Source organism: Brassica rapa, chromosome A07 (genome assembly GCF_000309985.2).
Source record: "Brassica rapa cultivar Chiifu-401-42 chromosome A07, CAAS_Brap_v3.01, whole genome shotgun sequence".
Classification (NCBI taxonomy): Eukaryota; Viridiplantae; Streptophyta; class Magnoliopsida; order Brassicales; family Brassicaceae; genus Brassica; species Brassica rapa.
In genome coordinates this window covers 21,523,770-21,543,634 of record NC_024801.2, presented here as the reverse complement: position 1 = coordinate 21,543,634, position 19,865 = coordinate 21,523,770, and the positions used below count along the sequence as shown (strand labels likewise).

General features: G+C 34.7%; 3 protein-coding genes across 4 annotated transcripts; 2 read left to right on the top strand and 1 right to left on the bottom strand.

Annotated features, from left to right (window-relative positions):
* The first annotated feature begins 1,437 nt into the window (after positions 1 to 1,437).
* Positions 1,438 to 6,937, top strand: LOC103830791 (pollen receptor-like kinase 3). Its single transcript, XM_009106609.3, has 2 exons — positions 1,438 to 3,983; positions 4,241 to 6,937. The coding sequence occupies exons 1-2, from the start codon at positions 3,078 to 3,080 to the stop codon at positions 5,291 to 5,293; spliced, it is 1,959 nt and encodes a 652-aa protein (XP_009104857.1). The 5' UTR covers positions 1,438 to 3,077; the 3' UTR covers positions 5,294 to 6,937.
* A 63-nt stretch (positions 6,938 to 7,000) lies between these two features.
* Positions 7,001 to 10,620, top strand: LOC103830790 (exocyst complex component EXO70B1). Its single transcript, XM_009106607.3, has one exon. It carries the CDS (start codon positions 8,424 to 8,426, stop codon positions 10,302 to 10,304), a length of 1,881 nt encoding a protein of 626 aa, XP_009104855.1. The 5' UTR covers positions 7,001 to 8,423; the 3' UTR covers positions 10,305 to 10,620.
* Positions 10,621 to 12,543: 1,923 nt separating this feature from the next.
* LOC103830789 lies at positions 12,544 to 17,989 on the bottom strand. 2 transcript variants are annotated; one of them, XM_033275267.1, is made up of 7 exons: positions 17,262 to 17,989; positions 14,377 to 16,818; positions 14,208 to 14,286; positions 13,432 to 14,039; positions 13,181 to 13,343; positions 13,045 to 13,091; positions 12,544 to 12,954 (listed from the first exon to the last, which is right to left on the bottom strand). In XM_033275267.1, exons 2-6 carry the CDS (start codon positions 14,380 to 14,382, stop codon positions 13,072 to 13,074), a joined length of 876 nt encoding a protein of 291 aa, XP_033131158.1. In that variant the 5' UTR covers positions 14,383 to 16,818; positions 17,262 to 17,989; the 3' UTR covers positions 12,544 to 12,954; positions 13,045 to 13,071. The 2 variants fall into 2 exon arrangements, with proteins under 2 accessions (XP_033131158.1, XP_009104854.1); XM_009106606.2 differs by having other exon boundaries at positions 14,377 to 17,989.
* Positions 17,990 to 19,865: the final 1,876 nt, after the last annotated feature.

Here is a 19,865-nt window from a genome sequence, read left to right as displayed (position 1 = left end):
GGAGAGAACCTTAGTACCTTACCGTCTGTCTTTGTCGAACAAAAAGGTTGTGGACGGTAAGTTAATCATTTAACGAATTCAAACACTTCTTATAATTGGTCGTAACATATACTTATTTGTGGCAAAATAAATCAAATAGTAAGATAGTACTGCTAATGATCAGACATTAGATAACCGTCCAATGTCATGTACTTACTTATATACTTATGTAGCCATCATATAGGCCTAAATTTTTTTAAAAAATATATCTTCTGTTGCAAGAGTTTTATTGAAGATGACACTCGCACATATATGCTTAGGCATATATACATGCATTACATGAAACAGACAAGCAACCGAATATTTGGAATACTAATTACTTCAACTTCCTAATCATTGTAATTATTTTTTATTGTGAGGATATGATTAAGTCCAGTTATGCTATCTTTTTTTTTGAAGTAGCGCCATATAGAGATATTAGTCAATATTCTAAAGTATAGTACTTTTAGCAATATTATTTTGTTGTTTCGAGATTTAAATATATTATTACTAAAAAGCTTACAAAGTTATTTAAGAGAAATTTGTAGATTATATTAAAACTAGAGTCCAAAATTAAAGCAGAGACAGGCCAGTTGGGCTGGTGTTGACGTGTTGTTCATCTAAGTGCACGACAATTGTGCAACTAATCTACTTTTGTTTTCTCTTCTTGTAAAAGAAATGCATAAAGCTTCGTTATAATAAGCTTTTTTACAACTAATATAACTTATCGTTTTCTTAAAGTATTTGTCTATAAGGACTTAACGGAGTAGTACATAGTTGTTGAAATATATATGCATTTCGTTTATTTTTCTTTACGAGTAGTTGTAATTATTGACTGATATATTGTAGATTAATATTTTCACGACGTATGAATATGAGTATCTATTCAGTTTAATATCGCGATAGTCTACTGGGTTTTATACTGATTTAACCTAATACATTTTACGGATTTGGAAATGTTCTTAAGCTTTAATAAGAAACTAGAATCTGACCCGCGCGACTGCACGAATATTTGTTTTTATTTTAAATAAGTAAAATATTGTTTTGTATAACTTGTATAATATATTTTTATAATCTACATGTACAACATAATTATTTAATATGATATTTTAAACATTATAATTTTATTTATTACATTGAGTAACTATATTTTATTTTTTTACAGTCAATTGTATCATCATTTATCATCATATAAGTTTACCGTATTTGATTTTCAGTGAACTTATACATATATGAAAATATACTGTCAATAATATATTAAAGGACTAATTTCTACTATATATTATATATAAATGATTATTTTATGTAACTTTTATTTTTAATTTTATACTTATTACTAATAAATAATAAGATATATAACTACATAATTTTAAAATATTATGTTCAAAATTTAGTAAATGAATACCTAAATCGGTTTAATTTTTTTTATTTTACGTTATGTAAGTTAATTAGTTATTTTAAGTTTAACAACCACATTTTTCATGTTTATTAAATAATGAAACACATGTCCACATTCTAAATCAATTATATATAAATATATGTCGAGTTTATATAAGTTTATTTGACTAAATTCAATGAATTGATAAAAAAAACAATAGATACAGAAAGTTAAGATTAAGTAACTTTTGCAGTGAAATATAAATTAGGAAAGAGAAATGTTAAATTTTTTTTTATTAATTACTTTATTGGCATTGACTTGTAAATAAGTGGTTGTTTTAATGGTGAGTTTATATTTGTACTTCTATTTTAATAAGATATATAGATTCGCTTATGCTCCCAATTAAGTAGGATTTTAAGCTTACATCTGATCTAAGCATGTCTTAATCATATCACTCAAGTAAAGATCTAAGATGATTTAACTAACTACCCACTTACCGCTATACCAATTTGTTCTCGCACACCTATCATGATGCCCATCACTATAAGAAGGGGAAGTATCGATATCAATCTTTGTATGTAAAATATACTCAAAATTGATGATATACTTATTGGGTATATATATATATATATATATTTACAACATTTGGGAATATATATATATACCCGTATAAGGATATTTTGATCAATGATTTCGAGTCTCAAGTGATTAAATTGAATGTACAATATATTTTGTTTTAAAGAATGAAAACAACAAGGTTTACAAAAAAAAAGGAGTGAAAACAACAAAGGGGACCTTGCTTTTAAATTAGCACCTCAGACAGAAGGAAAAGGTATCCACAGGGGTAACGTGGTGGCTGCTGTAGCACAACCTAGTCAAGTATATAAGAGTAAATTTAAGAGAAAACATACAAATGTCCAATACCAGTGTGCTAATGCCATCACTCTATGTGTTCATGTTATAAGATGATCTTGACGAGTCATATATTCATGTTACCAACCTGCAAGACTCTTTTGGAGAATGCAGCCACCCGCATTACATTTATATCGTTTTCTCAGAGCCCAATAAACATTTCAGCCTGAAAGTTAAGAATTGCAAATTATTGAACAGCGCTTCTTTTTTACATCTATTGAACAGGGTTATGGAGGAAAAGATATGGTTCATGCTAGGGCAAAAAGATATGCCTATTACCATTGCTGATGCTTTTAGAATCTTTAGGAGTTCCTAATTTAAATAGCATTCGTGTCTTCAGCCAATAATTCTACGTGTACATATATGTTCTTGTTATCATTTATTTAGGACGGTCTCACAGTTTTACTTATAAAATTCGATGTAAATGTTTTGCCATTAATATATATAACTAATGATACATATAGACATTTGTCCAAAAATTTATCAATTACATTGTGTAAAACTGCATTAGTGAACGCTTCCCACAATTAAAAAAAAGAAGTAATTCTACTCCAGTTTGGGCTTCGACTCAAATTAGCAACAATTAATAATAGCTTCACCTTTTCTCAATCTTGACTCTTTCAACGAATATTCTCGCCATAAGCTCCTGACTATCTCTCATCCAATGGATCACCAACGCCAAAGAAAACAGAGACAGAGCGAGAAACAAGACAGTAACAAAGAAAATTAGAAACAAAAAAAAACACAAGGTTCTTGAAAACAAGAGTAAATGGCCATGGCCTGGCTAATATGGCCGTTCCTACTAATATTCCTAACAGCACTTCCCGCAAATTCAATAACTGAATCAGAATCATTGTTGAAGTTCAAGCAGTCATTAACCTACGCCACGCCTCTCGATTCTTGGACACCAGATTCAGACCCTTGTGGAGGAGTGCAACAACTATGGGTCGGAATACTCTGCAACAAAAACTCAGTCTTTGGCCTACGGCTCGAACAGATGGGTCTCTCAGGAACCATCGACGTTGCCTCCTTAATGGACTTACCAGCGTTACGCACCATAAGCATAATGAACAACTCCTTCACCGGTGATATACCCGAATTTAACCGGTTAACCGGTCTGAAATCTATTTATTTATCAGGTAACCGGTTCTCTGGTAACATCCCTTCCAACTATTTCTCAACAATGGTTTCTCTGAAGAAAGTTTGGCTCTCAAACAACGAGTTCTCTGGTCTCATTCCTCTCTCGTTGGCCACTAAGTTGCCTAATCTAATAACGTTACACCTCGAAAACAATCAGTTCATTGGGAATATACCGAACTTCACCCAACCGAGTTTAGTTGATGTTGATTTCTCAAACAACAGACTAACCGGAGGAATACCATCCGGTTTGTCGAAATTCGACGTGAGTATTTTCGCGGGGAATCCTGGCCTTTGCGGTGAGAAGCTAGCAACTACATGCACGCAGCCAAAAGATGCGACTGCATCGATTTTAATAGACGGGACAATGAAAGATGCGTATAAGACCAAATACTATATAGCATTTGGTACACTAGGGTTCCTTTTAGTGGTTACCATCATCTCCTTGTTCTTCAAGAAGAAGAAAAAGAGGAGAAAGAGGAGGAAGAGGACACGTCGTGCCTCTGAACAAGACAGCAATGACGACCAACAAATCCAGGTTAGTCCACTATCACTTTCTTCACTTCACCAGAGTCGGCTCTGAGATTTACGGGGCTTGAAACATAGACGAACTGTACAGTAAATGATCAATACATATTTTTATTAATCAATTTTAGGATCAAATGATTTATACATATTATCCATTTAAATTTTGGGGATTAAGACGAATGTTTCATCTGGTTATGCCTAAAATGGATCCGGTGTTAAAGAGAGTTTTTAACTTATAAAGAACAACTTCTTGATGTCGTTTGACAGGTAATAGTTGACGGATCAAGAACTGGTGGCTCGAGGCAGAGTAAGAGCAGTCGCTCCGGCGAGCTGAGTGATAAATCAACAGGTTTGACGGGGACGGAGACGGCGGATTTGGTGATGGTGAACAAAGAAAAGGGTGTTTTCGGTTTATCAGACTTGATGAAAGCAGAGGCTCACGTTCTCGGAAACTCCGGCGGCGGTGGCAGCCGGCCTACCAGCAGCGGAAGTGTGGGATCTGCGTACAAGGCAGTGATCGAGAGCGGTGTCACGGTGGTGGTGAAGCGTGTGACGGTGATGAATCAAGTGAGTTTAGACGTGTTCGACAAGGAGATTAAAAACTTAGGTAGCTTGCGACACAAGAATATATTAACACCTCTTGCTTACCATTTCCGACAAGACGAGAAACTGCTTGTGTTCGAATACGTCCCTAACTTGAGTCTTCTTCATCGGTTACACGGCGATCACGGGGAGGCTTCTCGGTTAGATTGGCCTTCAAGGCTTAAAATCATCCTAGGAATCGCGAGAGGGATGTGTTACCTCCACAAGGAGTTAGGGTTTCTAAGCTTACCTCACGGAAACCTAAAGTCGAGTAATATATTTCTCGCGGACGAGGACGAGCCACTCATCTCCGAGTTCGGTCTACAAAGACTGATTAACCTCGACGATCAAGTTCAATCTCTAGTAGCCTATAACTCTCCCGATGAAACCGTCTCTGCGAAGTCTGATGTGTTTAGTTTCGGAGTCGTGGTCTTAGAGATTCTCACAGGGAAGTTTCCTTCGCAATACTCAGGATTGAATAGAGCCGGCGGGACGAATGTGGTGGAGTGGATTGGCTCCGCCTTGGAACAAGGTGTGTGGATGGATCTGCTTCATCATACGGTCGTAGCCGCCGCTGCTGAGGATGAAACGTCGTCGGAGGAGATAGAGAATGTTTTACGGATTGGTGTGAGGTGCACCGGAGAAGATCCAGATCGGCGGCCGAGTATGGCTGAAGTCGTGGACGAACTAATAACGATGGAAGATTCTAGCGACGACTTCATCACCATAGAAACTTAGCTTCACTTTTACTTTTGAGATTCGATGAGTTCCAACCGTTAGATTTCGTGCAGATTCACCATTTTTGTATTAATTATGATTTTTCCCTTTTTAAATTTGTATATGATTCAAATATCAGTTGAGGTGAATACAAAGGTTTCTTTTAACGTTTTGGGCATAATAGATTGTTTCGCATTTTTACTACCACTTGCAAACTTTAGTCTTAGAGATGTGGAAGATGTTAACATGTTAACCATGTTGATGTAAATCGAATCAAGGTTGCGCATAGCCTACTTTAAAGACCACACTAAAGCAACAACTATTTGAGGAAATGTTTACCCTAAAAAAAACTATTTTGAGGAAATCACAAATAAGCTGCCTTTGCTTTGGAGCAGTCAAAAAGACGGTTTGTGTGCTGGTCCTAATGGTGTGAATGCTGATTTGGCAAGATGCAAGTGCATATGTAAGGTCAATGGCTAAGAAAGGAACCCGCACGAGAAGCCCTAATTAAGAGTTGTGTTTATTATATATTGATGCTTAAAGGTAAGAGAGCGAGTTAAAGAATCATAGGTTATAACTTATATGATTGATAGATAGCTAAAGAGATGATAGATAGCATTGTAAACAGCTAGTACTCAAAAGGTAGAAGTTAAAAGTATACAATGAATGCTAGTGAAAAGCATTAGCGTAGAATATTTGTAATTTCTTCTTGAAAACTCTGTTATGAATCTAGTTCTCATATCTTCTTGCAAAGCTTCCATTTTTCATTCTTCGTTACTCTGTTCATGAGTAAGCCGTTTTGTCAAACCTTCATCATCTCTTGTTATTGTTTCTTCTCTCGAGGGAAACTCGCCGTCTTCACAGTAGCACACACATACACACAAATCACAATCGCGATTTTATTATAATCACAGAAAGTCACAAATAACGATTCAGTAATAAATCTAATACTAGTTCTATTGTGGGGTTCCAAAAATATAAGAACTGTTCGAATATTTATGAATATCAGCTTGATTTCTATTCGGTTTGGGGTCTAAATGCTCAGGGTTAGTCTCAAGTTACAAACGTGCATGCTGTAAACTTTGGTATTAGAGACACACCTTAGCACACGCACAAAAAACGTCATTAGCGATTTAACTATCAAAGAAATTCACAAATTTACGTTCAATACCATGTTTTGTCGTCCAATAATATGCCTATATCACGTGTTTGTGTATACATACGTACGTGAAGCAAATATTGAAATTGTATGACAGCTAAGCACAGCTGGAGATTAACGGATCGTGAAATTATTATCGGTTTTTCTTCTTCTTCTTCCCCCTATGAATAATTTAATTATTGCCAGGATTTATAGACAACAAAATACCCATCCCTGCATTTGATTATTAACCACTCATACTCTAGCTACGAACAAAAAAATAATATGAGCACGAATAAATTATACTATTGGGTTACTATAATTATTTTATTAAATTCTAATAGGTTAGATGCAAATCATGCAATACTATAATAAGTTAAGTGGCACTAACTATAAATCTATGCACATTGAACCGGGACAAATACTTCTGGATTTAGTGAATATCCAAACATCAAATCAAAATGTATACTATTGTCTAGAGTTATATAATCGATACATCTATTGACATTTGCTTACCCAATAAATGTTTTGCATAAAGTGAGCTGTTCACATTCATATTAATGACATACGAGTGGCTTTTTAGTTAATGAAAAATGCATTTTTATCGAAATCGTCATCGGATTGTAATCTATTCGTTTTTAAAACTAAAATTTAGATTAAAATAACTCAGTAATTCTCGCACTGGCTCAATCCAGCACAGCACCACTCGTGCAACATTATTATATTTTCTTTGTATTATTGACTTCATGTTTCTCGACTGTCCCATAGCAATAACAAATGATAATTGATAATGTTTCCCCACGGTAATTTAAGGAAACTAAATCATGCAGTTCTCTTAATTTTATTTACCAGAAATTATAGGTACTGTATATGACAACATTAAAAGAAAGCATAGAATTAGGAATGATAATTGTTTGTATAAATTTTATATCCATGGTGGATAATCCACCTAATTAATATATTAAGTATTAACGTTTACTATAAGAAGAAAAAGAAGAGTTGGGCTTTTTCTTTTGTTGTGTTGAGTTATAATTTGTTTTATCATCGTGAATCTTTTTAAAAGCCATAATGCGTGGGAAATCGGGTGCAAGCACGTGAATGTCGGCCCATTGTTGCAGTCGAATAGTTGACTTAATTCACATGATTCTGATTATTAAAAAAACATATTTCTTTCTGTTTAACCAGATTAAAAAACTATAGTAGAACTTGCATTATTTTAATTTGAAAAGGACTTATGATAGATAGTGAATCGTCCTGGGCACTTTATTCTGAAAACCCAAACCAAAACTTAAAAGACTGATTTAAATCGGACCAAAACTTATCTAAATAAATCTAAAATCTCTATGTCCAAAAGATATAAAAAACGATTCAAACTCAAATGAAAAATTGAATGTCCGTGTTTAAACCTTTAAATTTCTATATATTTATAATAAAAGTTATTAGGTAATTTCAATTTTATGATATTTTAGATAGTATAAAACTCTAGTGTCTAATTTTAAATTTATACAATATATAATTTTAGTTATTTCTGATATATTGTATTTATTTATACATTTTCGAGTAAACTCAGCGTTGGTAAAATAAAAATAAAAAAATCTAATAGAACACAATACCCATTATTTATAGAAATTTACATGTATAAAATATTAGAACCAAATTTACACAAAATTGATTAGGAGGACCGATCTAAAATATTTGAGTCTATATAATTCTATCAAAATAAAAAATCTAATAAGAATCTACCGAACTCAAACCCGAATGTCGAGACCTAACAGTGAGTGTCAAGTTAACATTTCAAAGTTTTTAACCTGCAAAAATGTGGTGTATCAATCTAAAGTGTTTCCATCAACTTTAAAAAGGCGCCTCGCATGACGGTTAAGAGCTGTTAAAAAGCATACAAGTTAAAACCCGGATGGTGTTCTGCATTAATTAACTAACCAAAAAGCATCTTTTTAAGTTCTACTCTTTGCTCTCTCTCTCTCCAACTTTTTGTTTGTATTCTCGTATGAAACCATGGAACCTCAGGAGCAAACTCACGGCAGCGACGGAGACGACTGTTCCGTCTCCGGCTTCGACTCCGCCGAGAAAGTCATCATGAAATGGGACGCCACGGCGTCGGAAGAAGCCAGAGAGAAGATGATCTTCACCGATCCGCAGGAAGTGAAGCTTTACCTCCACGCCGTCGACGAAATCCAACGGCACGTTTCCTCCCCCGGCGAGCTCGAGTCCCGAGCCAGCTCAGCGATCCAGATCGCCATGGCTCGCCTCGAGGACGAGTTCCGCAACATCCTCGTCTCGCACAGCTCTCCCATCAACTCGGACTCTCTAATGTCCTCTTCCTCCTCTTCTTCTCACCTTGAGGTTGACGAAGACGCGAGTAACAACAACAACGAAGAAGATGATCAAGAAGAGGAAACGGATCTTCTCAAACGAACCGGGTCTAGCTCCAGCTCCGGTTCAGCCACGGTCCGGTTACCAACCGGACGTGGAAGCTACAGTAGATCCACCAGCAGCATACGCGAGATCGAGCTGATCCCTATCGACGCGGTGGTGTACCTGAGCTGGATCGCTCGGCGTATGGTCTCCGCCGGGTACCTCCGGGAGTGCATTCAAGTCTACGGCAGCGTGCGCAAATCCGCCGTGGACTCCTCCTTCCGGCGGCTAGGGATCGAGAAGCTGAGCATCGGAGACGTGCAGAGGCTCAACTGGGAGGCGCTCGAGCAGAAGATCCGCCGCTGGATCCGCGCGGCGAAGGTCTGCGTGAGAGTTGTCTTCGCGAGCGAGAAGCTTCTCTGCGAGCACGTGTTCGAGAGCGTCGGGGCTGTTAACATCCACGAGGCTTGCTTCATGGAGACTGTCAAAGGTCCGGCGATCCAGCTGTTCAACTTCGCCGAGGCGATAAGCATCAGCCGGAGATCGCCGGAGAAGTTGTTCAAGATCCTTGATCTCCACGACGCGTTGATCGAGCTTTTGCCGGATATAGAGTCGGTGTTCGATCTGAAGTCTTCGGACTCGATTAGGGTTCAGGCGGCGGAGATACTCTCGAGGTTGGCGGAAGCTGCGAGAGGGATACTGTCGGAATTCGAAAACGCTGTCTTGCGTGAGCCGTCGAGAGTTCCTGTCCCTGGAGGGACAATACATCCGTTGACTAGGTATGTAATGAACTACATTAGTTTGATCTCTGAGTACAGACCAACGTTAGTTGATCTCATCATGTCTAAACCGTCGAGGAACGCTACGGATACAAACGCGCCGGAGATGGACTTCTCCGAGGTTGACAACAAAGGTCCGTTAGCTCTGCATCTGATCTGGATCATACTGATTTTGCAATTCAATCTCGAAGGGAAGTCTAAGTACTACAGAGATGCGGCTTTGTCGCATCTCTTTGTTATGAACAATGTGCACTACATTGTTCAGAAGATCAAAGGGTCGGCGGAGCTGAGGGAAATGATCGGAGATCTTTACTTGAGGAAGCTAACGGGTAAGTTCAGGCAAGCCGCTACTTATTACCAAAGAGCCGCTTGGGTCAAAGTGTTGTATTGTTTAAGAGATGAAGGGTTAAGGACAAAGGGAAGCTTTGCATCAGGTGTATCCAGGAGCGCGTTGAGAGAGAGGTTTAAGTCTTTCAATGCTTTGTTTGAGGAGGTTCATAGGGTTCAGTCTCAATGGTTGGTTCCGGATTCTCAGCTGAGGGAAGAGCTGAAGATATCGATATTGGAGAAGCTTAGTCCGGCTTACAGATCGTTTCTTGGACGGTTCAGGAGCCATATAGAGAGCGGGAAGCACCCGGAGAATTACATCAAGATCACAGTTGAAGAGCTGGAGACCGAGGTTCTTGACTTGTTCGAGGGGTTAACTGCAACTCAGCAGCATCAGAGAAGACGATCAGAATGAGAGATAAGTGCTCTTTCTTTCTACTCTTCATAGAGCTTTACAAAAAATAGATTCTTTGAATTTTTTTTTTTCGCAATTTCGGGTTCTTTGCGTGAGAGCCAAGATTCAAAGCCAAGAAAGACTGATTCAACCTTTGATTTTAATTGTTCAGATTCATGAGTTTGTAATGTTGTATGAACTTATAATACATCTGTCTGGTTACTTGCCAAATTCTTAGCTCACATCTTTATTTGTTCATATGATGAAACTTTGTTGTGTCAATGTCATATCCCTTTGTACGCTTATTTGCTATTGTTAGTTTTGGTTTTATCCATAATCCATTCTTGTCTTTCGTGGACCAAAACATATGTTTCAAGACAAAACCTAGCTCAGGTGTAAAATGCAACTTAGGTGAACATTACATTAAGACAAAAACCTGGCAACACAACTAACTTAGTTTAACTAACGCTACAATACAGGCTGCTTTGGTCAAACTATACTAAACGCCCGTGACCTATTAGAATACATATAGTAAAATATTGGTGTTCATTAAAAGTGAAGATGTGTAAGTAGAAGAAGATCGAATGTGACTACTATCCCACCACTACTTTACTCCCTTTTCTCTTCCTCCAAATCTTTGTCTGATTCTTCTTCGTCAGCTTGTAAAGATCTTGTTTGAAATGTTCTTGACTTCTTGAGAAGGAATCGGAATGAGGGTTAGTGTGTAATCATCCTTCTCAAACTCCCCACTTGAATCACCAGAAGATCCAAAGAACACGTACCTACAAGATGATAAAACTCATAGAAGCCTTGCTATTTGCCTAATCTTCTTGGATATGGTGTTACCTAGTTGAGTTCTGGGACGGAGCCCAGAAAGAACATATAACACCTACGAGCTAGAAGGAGAGAAGTTGCCAAAAGGCTGGGATGATCCAAGCGTTCTTCCAGATGGTCTTCCCTTCAACAACCAAATTCTTGAGGTCAGGATCACAATGAATGAAGCAGAGGTTGTACATTCCGGTCCTAGTGATCTGGGTAAATCTTATTGGCAAGCATACCAGACGGTTCATTCTCACTCAACGAAACACCAAACACTTGTGGCAACCAGAATCTTTAGCAGAAGGATGGTGAATGATCTCTCCATGTGAGCAAACACTGAGTTTAGCCAAATCAGAGGTGCAACACACATCTCTCTGCTCACCATAAGCTGATCCTCTCCAATGTATTTTCGGTCTTCTACCTGAAAACCCACATCATGGATAGGTAATGAAGATCTGTTGGAAACTTCCTCAGGCCTCCGGAATGTGATCTTCTCGAAACTGTCAATGCAAGGTTTACAGAAACAAACTGTTGGGAATAACTTGTGAATCAATTCCGAAAAAAAGCAAGAAAACTACATAGCAAAACTCGATTGAGCCAAATCCCCATTTTAACGTTTGTATATTGATTGTGTGAATAAATAAATTACAACCCTTAGCCTCGTATTTATACTCCTTAAAAAATTAATATTACTATTCCCTTAACGGAAACTACCGTACCTACTAAAATCGAATTTTCTAATCCTAGAAGATTTTGTCCGGCCATAATATAAGTCATTTCCAGAGTCAACACAAACAATACCAATTTTAAAATAAGAAACTTTCAAAAAAAAAACAGCTAAGAAGTAACTTAAACACAAGGGAACTTCAACTCTCGACCCATGGAAGAAAACGTTTACTCTGTGCATATGATTCTTAGAGTATGCAAACCTTACCGAATCAGCTTGAAACTCAACGATGAAGAAGAAAGTACATGTTTTTCTGTAAGATCAATGCCGTTGAATGTAGTTGACCAGTTACAAGGTTGAGATGTGTCAATGGATGGTTCGAAGGTCGCTCCTTGATCGTTCCAGATGTTCGAAGATTCTATGAATGTAGTTGACCAGTTAAGCCAGTCAGAGGGTTTAACCGACGATAAAACATTCTTTTAAAATTTAGAATGTGCCTTTCTTTGGGCCTACTGAATGTCTTAAAGTAAGTCCACTGAGAAGTTAGGGGTCTTATTTACATGAAGAATGGTGTTGATGTTTTTCTGAACCAGTGTACTTAACAAGACTACAAGAGTATAAATTAAAAACCTTATTAACTGTTATCACTCTAGGGACTTAATGCAAAACTTTATAAAAAGATAAATTCATAGCAATTATCATATAGAATTATACAAACATTTATGAAATTTGTATACAGTCACTTGTGTTAATATATAAATGGGAATTATTTTATAAAATATAGCATATATTAACGTTTTGTAAGAAATTACAAATTTGGTAGTGTATAGTGACTGAAGAATTACAGAACAGAACAGAGTGTAAAGAAAGACAAAAAGGAAGTCTTTACATAAACTATGGTTATCCACCAGAAAAATACAAAACTACGTACATGTACACATAATTCTCTGTTTATATACATACATGCATGTAGCCATATAATCTCATGTACTGTATTCTAATGTTGTAGTTTCCAGAACATGTTTGTTTTTTATGGACTCAAACATGCAAAAACAGAAGAAACTCATGGGCTCTACAGCCTCTACTAATAGATACCCAAAAACTGTCATCTGAAAGAAAAAGAAAGTTGATTGATCACTTCTTTTTTGAATTTTTTTTTGTCTTGATACCACTGAGATTCTCTACCTGTAAAGACATAAGATCTAATATCAGATTCAGGATCAAAAGAAGCATAACTAATGAAATAAAGACTTATTGTTGAGGTTAACTAATTACCTGTAACATGAAGAATGGAAAATGGGATCAGATCTCAAGAACAATGACTGCAACCAAAACAAAGAAGAAGATCTAATCAATTCTTGAACATTTTTTTCAAAAAAAAATTTAAGAAACCAAAAGATCTGAAACTCACAATCAGAATCTGTTTTAACCCATTTGCTCCCATCACTACTTCTTCCTTCTTCTTCCTCGTTCTTTAGTGCAAGCTGTTGCTTATCTTCCACGTATCTTTTTGTTGATGTTTCCTTCGAGGGAGCTTGAGCATTAATCTTCTTGTGTAGCATCACCCTCAGTAACTGTATATATATCGTGTAAATAATAAGTTACACGAACAAAAAACACTTTAATTAGTATTTAAAATAGTGTTATGAACTTTAGAAGTACCTTTTCCATTCTAGATTCTTGAAACGTGTCTCTCAAGCTAGGGTTAGGAAGAGGAGAGAACCCTCCTGAACAAACAAACATCTTCTTGAGAAGATAAGAAACAGAGGTTTTGCTCATATCTCTCTTACTCTTCTTCTTTTTATTGCTACTCTCTGTAGAAATAGCTTTGCATCTTCCCAAGATAACACTGATGGTACGTTCAATGTCTTCTTCGTTCTCGTTAGAATATCCACCACTAGAAATCGCGTTGCTGATTCGTCTGTCGACTTCAAGACTCGAAGGACAATTCAAGAATCTATCCAGGGGAAGATTCGCAAGTTCTCTGTTCACATCTGACTTCCTTTTCTTGGTCTTTCTTGTCAAGAGCTTCGTCAGTTCCTTTTGCAGTTTCCCAACTTCCTCGGGAGTAAAATCTTCAAGATCACCGGAGAAAGAAAGATCCTGATCTTCATCTTGAACTTGACCTTCCACGTGCACGTTAGAGGGATTCTCCTCTTGAATCACTTCTTGAACAACTTGTATTTGTGTTTGCTCTTTGGCCACACTACCGAAAGTTCCAATCGCAAGTAATCCTTGAGGCCAGTCGCTGAACTCCTCTCTTGGTTGATCTGTGATTTACAAACAAAAGACAAACAAAAATGATCAGAGAGCCATTTGACTACAAGGGGCTGCTTTGCACATATTCCAAGTAGACAACATCTTTGGTAAATAAAAAGGTTTATTTCATATAATAAGTAGACAATACTATAATCTAATGTGTTTAATCTTTAACTTACGAGAAGAAGCAGAAGATATGCTTGGTCTATGAGTGTTCCCTTGTTTCCCATGTAGCTTGTTCTGCATCCATCCGAAGAACTGAAAACAAAAAAAAAAAACGTTTATGAGTACTTGTGTTCATTTTTAGACACATCTGAGAGATCAATGAACATGAGTGGTGAAACGGACCTTCATGTCTTAATGACCCCGAAGAAAAAGAGGAAGAGAAAAATGTGAAAAGGAAATGAAATATAGCTCGTTTTATTGGTGAATCAAGAAGCTTAATTAAATACAAGCAAGAATTCAAAAATAAGATCTTTGGATATATTTGTTTTGATGAATTTAAGCTTCGTCCAGATTCACTTCTTCAAAAACAATACGGAAGGAAGAAGAAAAAAGTTTTTTTTTTTTTTTTGTAATAAACTCAGGATTTGTTTGGTTAACTTCTGTTCAGTTCTCGCACTCTTCTTTATACAGCTCACAATGTACGGCTCATATCCCCATGCAAACGATCCAGGTCCAACGAAATATTCTTACGTGTGTATTTAATTTGTATTATAATTTATTGATATTATAAAAACGCTTAACTAGTATTATAAAATATTGATTTTGTATCGGAGAGAACGTCACGGCTTTGATAACAGTTCAGATAAACGGCACTTCGTATGATCATAAAGTCTTAAATCTCTTTTTACCATATTTCGACTATCTATAAAAGGAGAAAAATAGTTACTTTGAAGCCCTAGAAAAGTATTTGTTTTGTCATTGAGTGGTTACTATGTAGACGCGAAGATACTGAGGCTTCCACACATCTTGTTTATTTGTGTGTTATTTTTGTAGAAGGGCTTATTTAGGGAATAACCAAAAAAAAAAAAGAAATTAGATTTTTAGAGAGAGAGAAGAGAGAGATAGAAAGAGAAAAGAGGAGAGAGAGTGGAATTTTAGTTAGATAGTGAATTTTGGTTTTTTTCTTAGATATTGGGTGTAATTTCTCTTTGTAGAATTTGTACATTTTCTTCTTCTACTGATCATATGAAATATATAAATGGTAATGTATGTTGGCTTATTTTTTCTAACTAAGTGCATGCAAATATATATATTAACATTAGTGCATGCAAATATTGCCATTATCAATTCTAAAAAAAGGCATTATCAGGATTTTTAATGCCATTGTTATTTGAAATGCTCAATTTGTAATGGGTTTGTGCGAGTGGAATATAGTGTTAAGATTATTTCAAAATATTAGATAGTAATTAAGCGTCATATATTTTAATTCTTTCAAAACGAAATAAGAAATTTGTCGTTTTTATTTGTGACTTCTTATTGTGCAAACGGTTTCTTGACGAAAACTCATTGCACTTCAAATTTTTTTGCTCCACTCGTAATTTATTTTAAAGAAAACGATTATGTGACATGTTTACTATTATTCTAAGGCTGATATCAAATTCTAGAGAATTTCAGAAAATTCTAAGAGGGAAAGAGACAGATAGAAAGAGTGAAATTTATAAAGCCAAACCCCACGAAGGAACTCATGCCAGTGTCCCCTCACCCTTTGGATTTCTAAGATCTTAGTGTCTCTATACAATGTAATTATGTATCTCTATCTTCCATCAAATAATTGAGCCATAATGTTATGGACGTGTAACACATTTTACCCAATCATCTTTTAGGTTTGACGGCAAACTAATCATCCATATTTCATTTTATGGTGCCACGTTAGAGTTACAAAGCTACATAGATGTATATATTTCTTTCCATATAGTATATGAAAATTAAACTAATTATGGAATCTATATGACTTTATTAATGGCCTTACGAAACCTTTGTAGACCAAGATTTGTGGACATCTTACCAAATCAATTTCTGAGTTAGTTGTTTGACTAATTAAGCCGTTGGACTATATATATTAGCATAAATGATTGGATGACACTGATAATATATATATAATACATGGTTTATATAGACATTATCCGTTTAATATTATGGTTTTAATATTTGTTTGGAATAAATCATTTAAACAATACTAACATGACCTCTATATCTTAAATATTTTACATTTTTATTTTGTGATATGATCATTCCTAAAATAAAATTCTATATAGAACATGGTGAATTAAACGGATAATGTCGTCTATATAACCATGGTGAAAGATATACTACTAGATGTTATTTCGTAATCTTACACAATGACAATACGGAGTAATTTTATTATTCACCGTTTTATATAATCACATGTTATTCAAATATTGTTTCAGTCCATAAGATTAATAACAATAAGAAACACAATCCTTTTTCATTAGAAAACACGAACCTGAAATATTTATCATTTGTATGTTTTTTAAATTGCTTCGTGGCATCAACTCTTGACATCTTCTTTTCATAAATCCATTATCCATAGTTTCTCATTATTGCTTTCTTCTTCAATTGGGGATTTAATTATGTTTATGGAAATAACATAGTAGGAGTGGGAAGAACTGAGAAGTTATAAAGATGGAAGGAAACAAAAGGAAAGCAAAAAAAAAGCAGTCTCGCTTTATCGTCGGAAGCTTGAGCCCACCTCACCACTCCCGATCACGTTGATTCTGGTGCAATAGACATTCGCCACATCATTTCTAACTCGTGTCCACTTGTCTGAAATCAAACTTTTCCTTAACTAATTACTTTTATTAATAAGTTACTGCACTCGTAATTTTTACAAGGGATCATATAAAAAATGAATAAAATGCTGCGAGAGCTACGGTGCCTCCAATGTGTAACCCTTTTACCAAAGAGTTCGGGTTGACTTTCAACGGCCACTACCAGCTCCAGATGCACTAGCCAAAGAGCTCTCAGTCTCTCACTTTCGATATAATCAGAGTATAAGTCCAACATAATTTATGTTGGAACAAAGTTACAAAATATTTATTCTACACTTGTTCCTAAGGCGAATAAATAGATACAAATCTAAATAATTATTAGTATTTATAAACAGTACACAGAATCAATATAATTATTAACTAATATTTATATACAGTACACAGAATCAATATAATTAATAAAGGGGATTATCAAATTCCAATAGCGTTTCATCTTACCAAATGAACTAACATCATTGGAGGAAACATGCATATCTTATTTGTCCCCATGAAACTTTGGTTTTACTTCAACTTCTTCTCTCGCCTTCTTCTCTTTGGTCTCCTATGGTTGTACTATTATTTAATTAACAGTAGTATCTTTAGCAAAATCAAGATTAAGTTAAATACTAATCTGAGTGTTTGTGGCGACTTGACTGTTACACGCATGCAATACGCGTTATACAAATTTATAAATGGTACATTGGTCTGAAAATGGGAGGAAAATAAGGACAATGAATGGATTAGGGACCACTTAAATAGTCATTATTGTATCGAATGTGTGGTTAATATGGTTGATACGATGCCTTAAACATATGCTAATCGTGATTAACAACAAAAGTGAGGTTTTGAGATGTTTTGTGATTTTAAACAGTACACGTGTGAGGCATCTGAATTATAAATATATAGTTTATGAAACTACTGGAAGTATATAATCGATGTACTATAAAGTATCAAAAGAAACGCACCAGTCGATTATATACACATGATCGTCATGCAAGTCGTCAGCATGCTATTCCTTAAGAAACATATATTTTATGGTCAAACTAGGCAAACTTTTTATAGTTTATTTAACATATTTTGGACCAATCCTACAATGGTTCAAATAGCTAGTTTGATGGATAAAAGTAAAACCATCTTATTATAATCTCTAGTTGATTGCTTGTGTGATCACAATGTCGGACAGAATTAGAAACGGAGATTGTCAGACGTATGTGTAGCCGCAGTGGCGGAGCCTACCAAACTTTTTAGAAGGGTCGATTTAAATAAATAACATATTTTACCAGGGTCAATAAGCTATTTTTGCAATATTCTTACAGTTTTTTCTTGACTACAAATATTTTATTTTAAATAGACTTATTTTTGGGTTCACCCCCTAGGGTGAACCTCTAGGTTCACCAACCAATAGAATTATGTTATTTCAAATTTGATATCTTTTATAAAAGGAAATAAAATATTGTCAAATCATATTATGTTTTTAAAATAAAAAAAAATAAAAAATAAAAATAGTAGTAATTACAAAAAAATATTTTTAAGAAAAAACTAAACCCTAAGTCCTAATCCCTAAACTCTAAATCCGAAACCTTAAACCCTTGGGTAAACCTTAAATCCTTGGATAAATCATAAACTCTAAATCAAAAACACTAAACACTAAAATACTCAAAAGTTTAAGATTTTAGTGTTTTTGATTTATAGTTTATGATTCACCCAAGGGTTTAGGGTTTACCCAATGGTTTAGGATTTCGGATTTAGGGTTTAGGGATTAGGATTTAGGGTTTAGTGTTTTACTGACGACGTTAACAATATTTAAAAAAAAAATCTTTTATTTTGTAACTATTATTTTTTTTTTACCTTTTTATTTTGAAAACATAATATAATTTGATAATATTTTGTTTTCTTTTTAAAAAAATATCAAATTTGAAATAATGAATTTCTATTGGTTGGTGAACCTAAAGGTTCACCTTAGGGGTGAACCCAAGAATAACTCTTTTAAATATATAGAATCAATATCTGGCTACGTAACAGTCTTTTTTTTTATAAAACCACCTTTTCTGAATCTCTATACGTGCCATGTTAGCTGGAGATAACAATATTATAATATGAATGGTCAAATAGCATGGCAGTCCAGCAATTGAAAATCCATGTAGCCAAGACCATAACGTAGCTAAATTATGGAGCATAGTACCTAGTATAAGAGATATATACCATGTATGTATTGAGGACGCTACAATCTTTAAGAAACCTAGCCTCTTTCCGAGTGAATAAACTTATTCATACTTGTATAAAGTCAGATTTAAGATTTTATCATTGGAGAAGACCATCTTCAAACCTCAAATTTAAGGTTCATCCAACCTTAAAAATGAAGTTGCTCAAGGAAATATTCCTCAACAGTGAAAGTCTTGAAAATCATAAATAATCGGACGCACAATGTCAATTTAAGTTTAACAATTAACAACTAAGCATTATAACACATTATAAGACTTTAACAAAATAATCTTATTATATTTTTAACCCAATAATTTTAACTTTAACAAATCTAAATGTGATTATTGAAAAAAAATTGAATTGACCTACACATATGAACATAAATTAAAAAATATATTCTCCATTAAATTAAAACCTTATAAAAAAGTAATCTCACGCTTTAAAGCACATATTAAAATAATATATATATATATATATATATATATTAATATTTAAAATATTTCAAACTGAAGCCTTAATACATTTTTATCTTAGTAGCTTGAAAACATAATTTAGAAGGTTATGATTTTATTGATATTTTGTTTATAATCAAATATAAAATATACTCCATTTTGTGAAACAAAAGAAAACTCTACTAGTTAGAGTTTGATTGGCATCATTAGCATAATCATTATGCTCCTTATTATCCAATCAAGAATGATTAGTATAACATTTAGAATAGCATTCAGAATATGCAAATGCTCTATAAATGTGTTTTGCCCAATACTTTCGCATGAAATTTTTTGTATAATATTTGCATTTAAATGTATATAATTTTTTTTAAAAAATTATATAATTTATTTATAGTATTCAATAATTTAA

Coding starts and splice junctions, on each gene's coding strand:
- LOC103830789 (XM_009106606.2), bottom strand. Junction 14,040..14,207: donor CATATCTTCTGCTTCTTCTC/GTAAGTTAAAGA, acceptor TGTAAATCACAG/ATCAACCAAGAGAGGAGTTC. Junction 13,092..13,180: donor GGTTAAAACAGATTCTGATT/GTGAGTTTCAGA, acceptor TTTTGGTTGCAG/TCATTGTTCTTGAGATCTGA.
- LOC103830790 (XM_009106607.3), top strand. CDS start 8,424: ATGGAACCTCAGGAGCAAACTCACGGCAGCGACGGAGACGACTGTTCC.
- LOC103830791 (XM_009106609.3), top strand. CDS start 3,078: ATGGCCATGGCCTGGCTAATATGGCCGTTCCTACTAATATTCCTAACA. Junction 3,984..4,240: donor ATGACGACCAACAAATCCAG/GTTAGTCCACTA, acceptor GTCGTTTGACAG/GTAATAGTTGACGGATCAAG.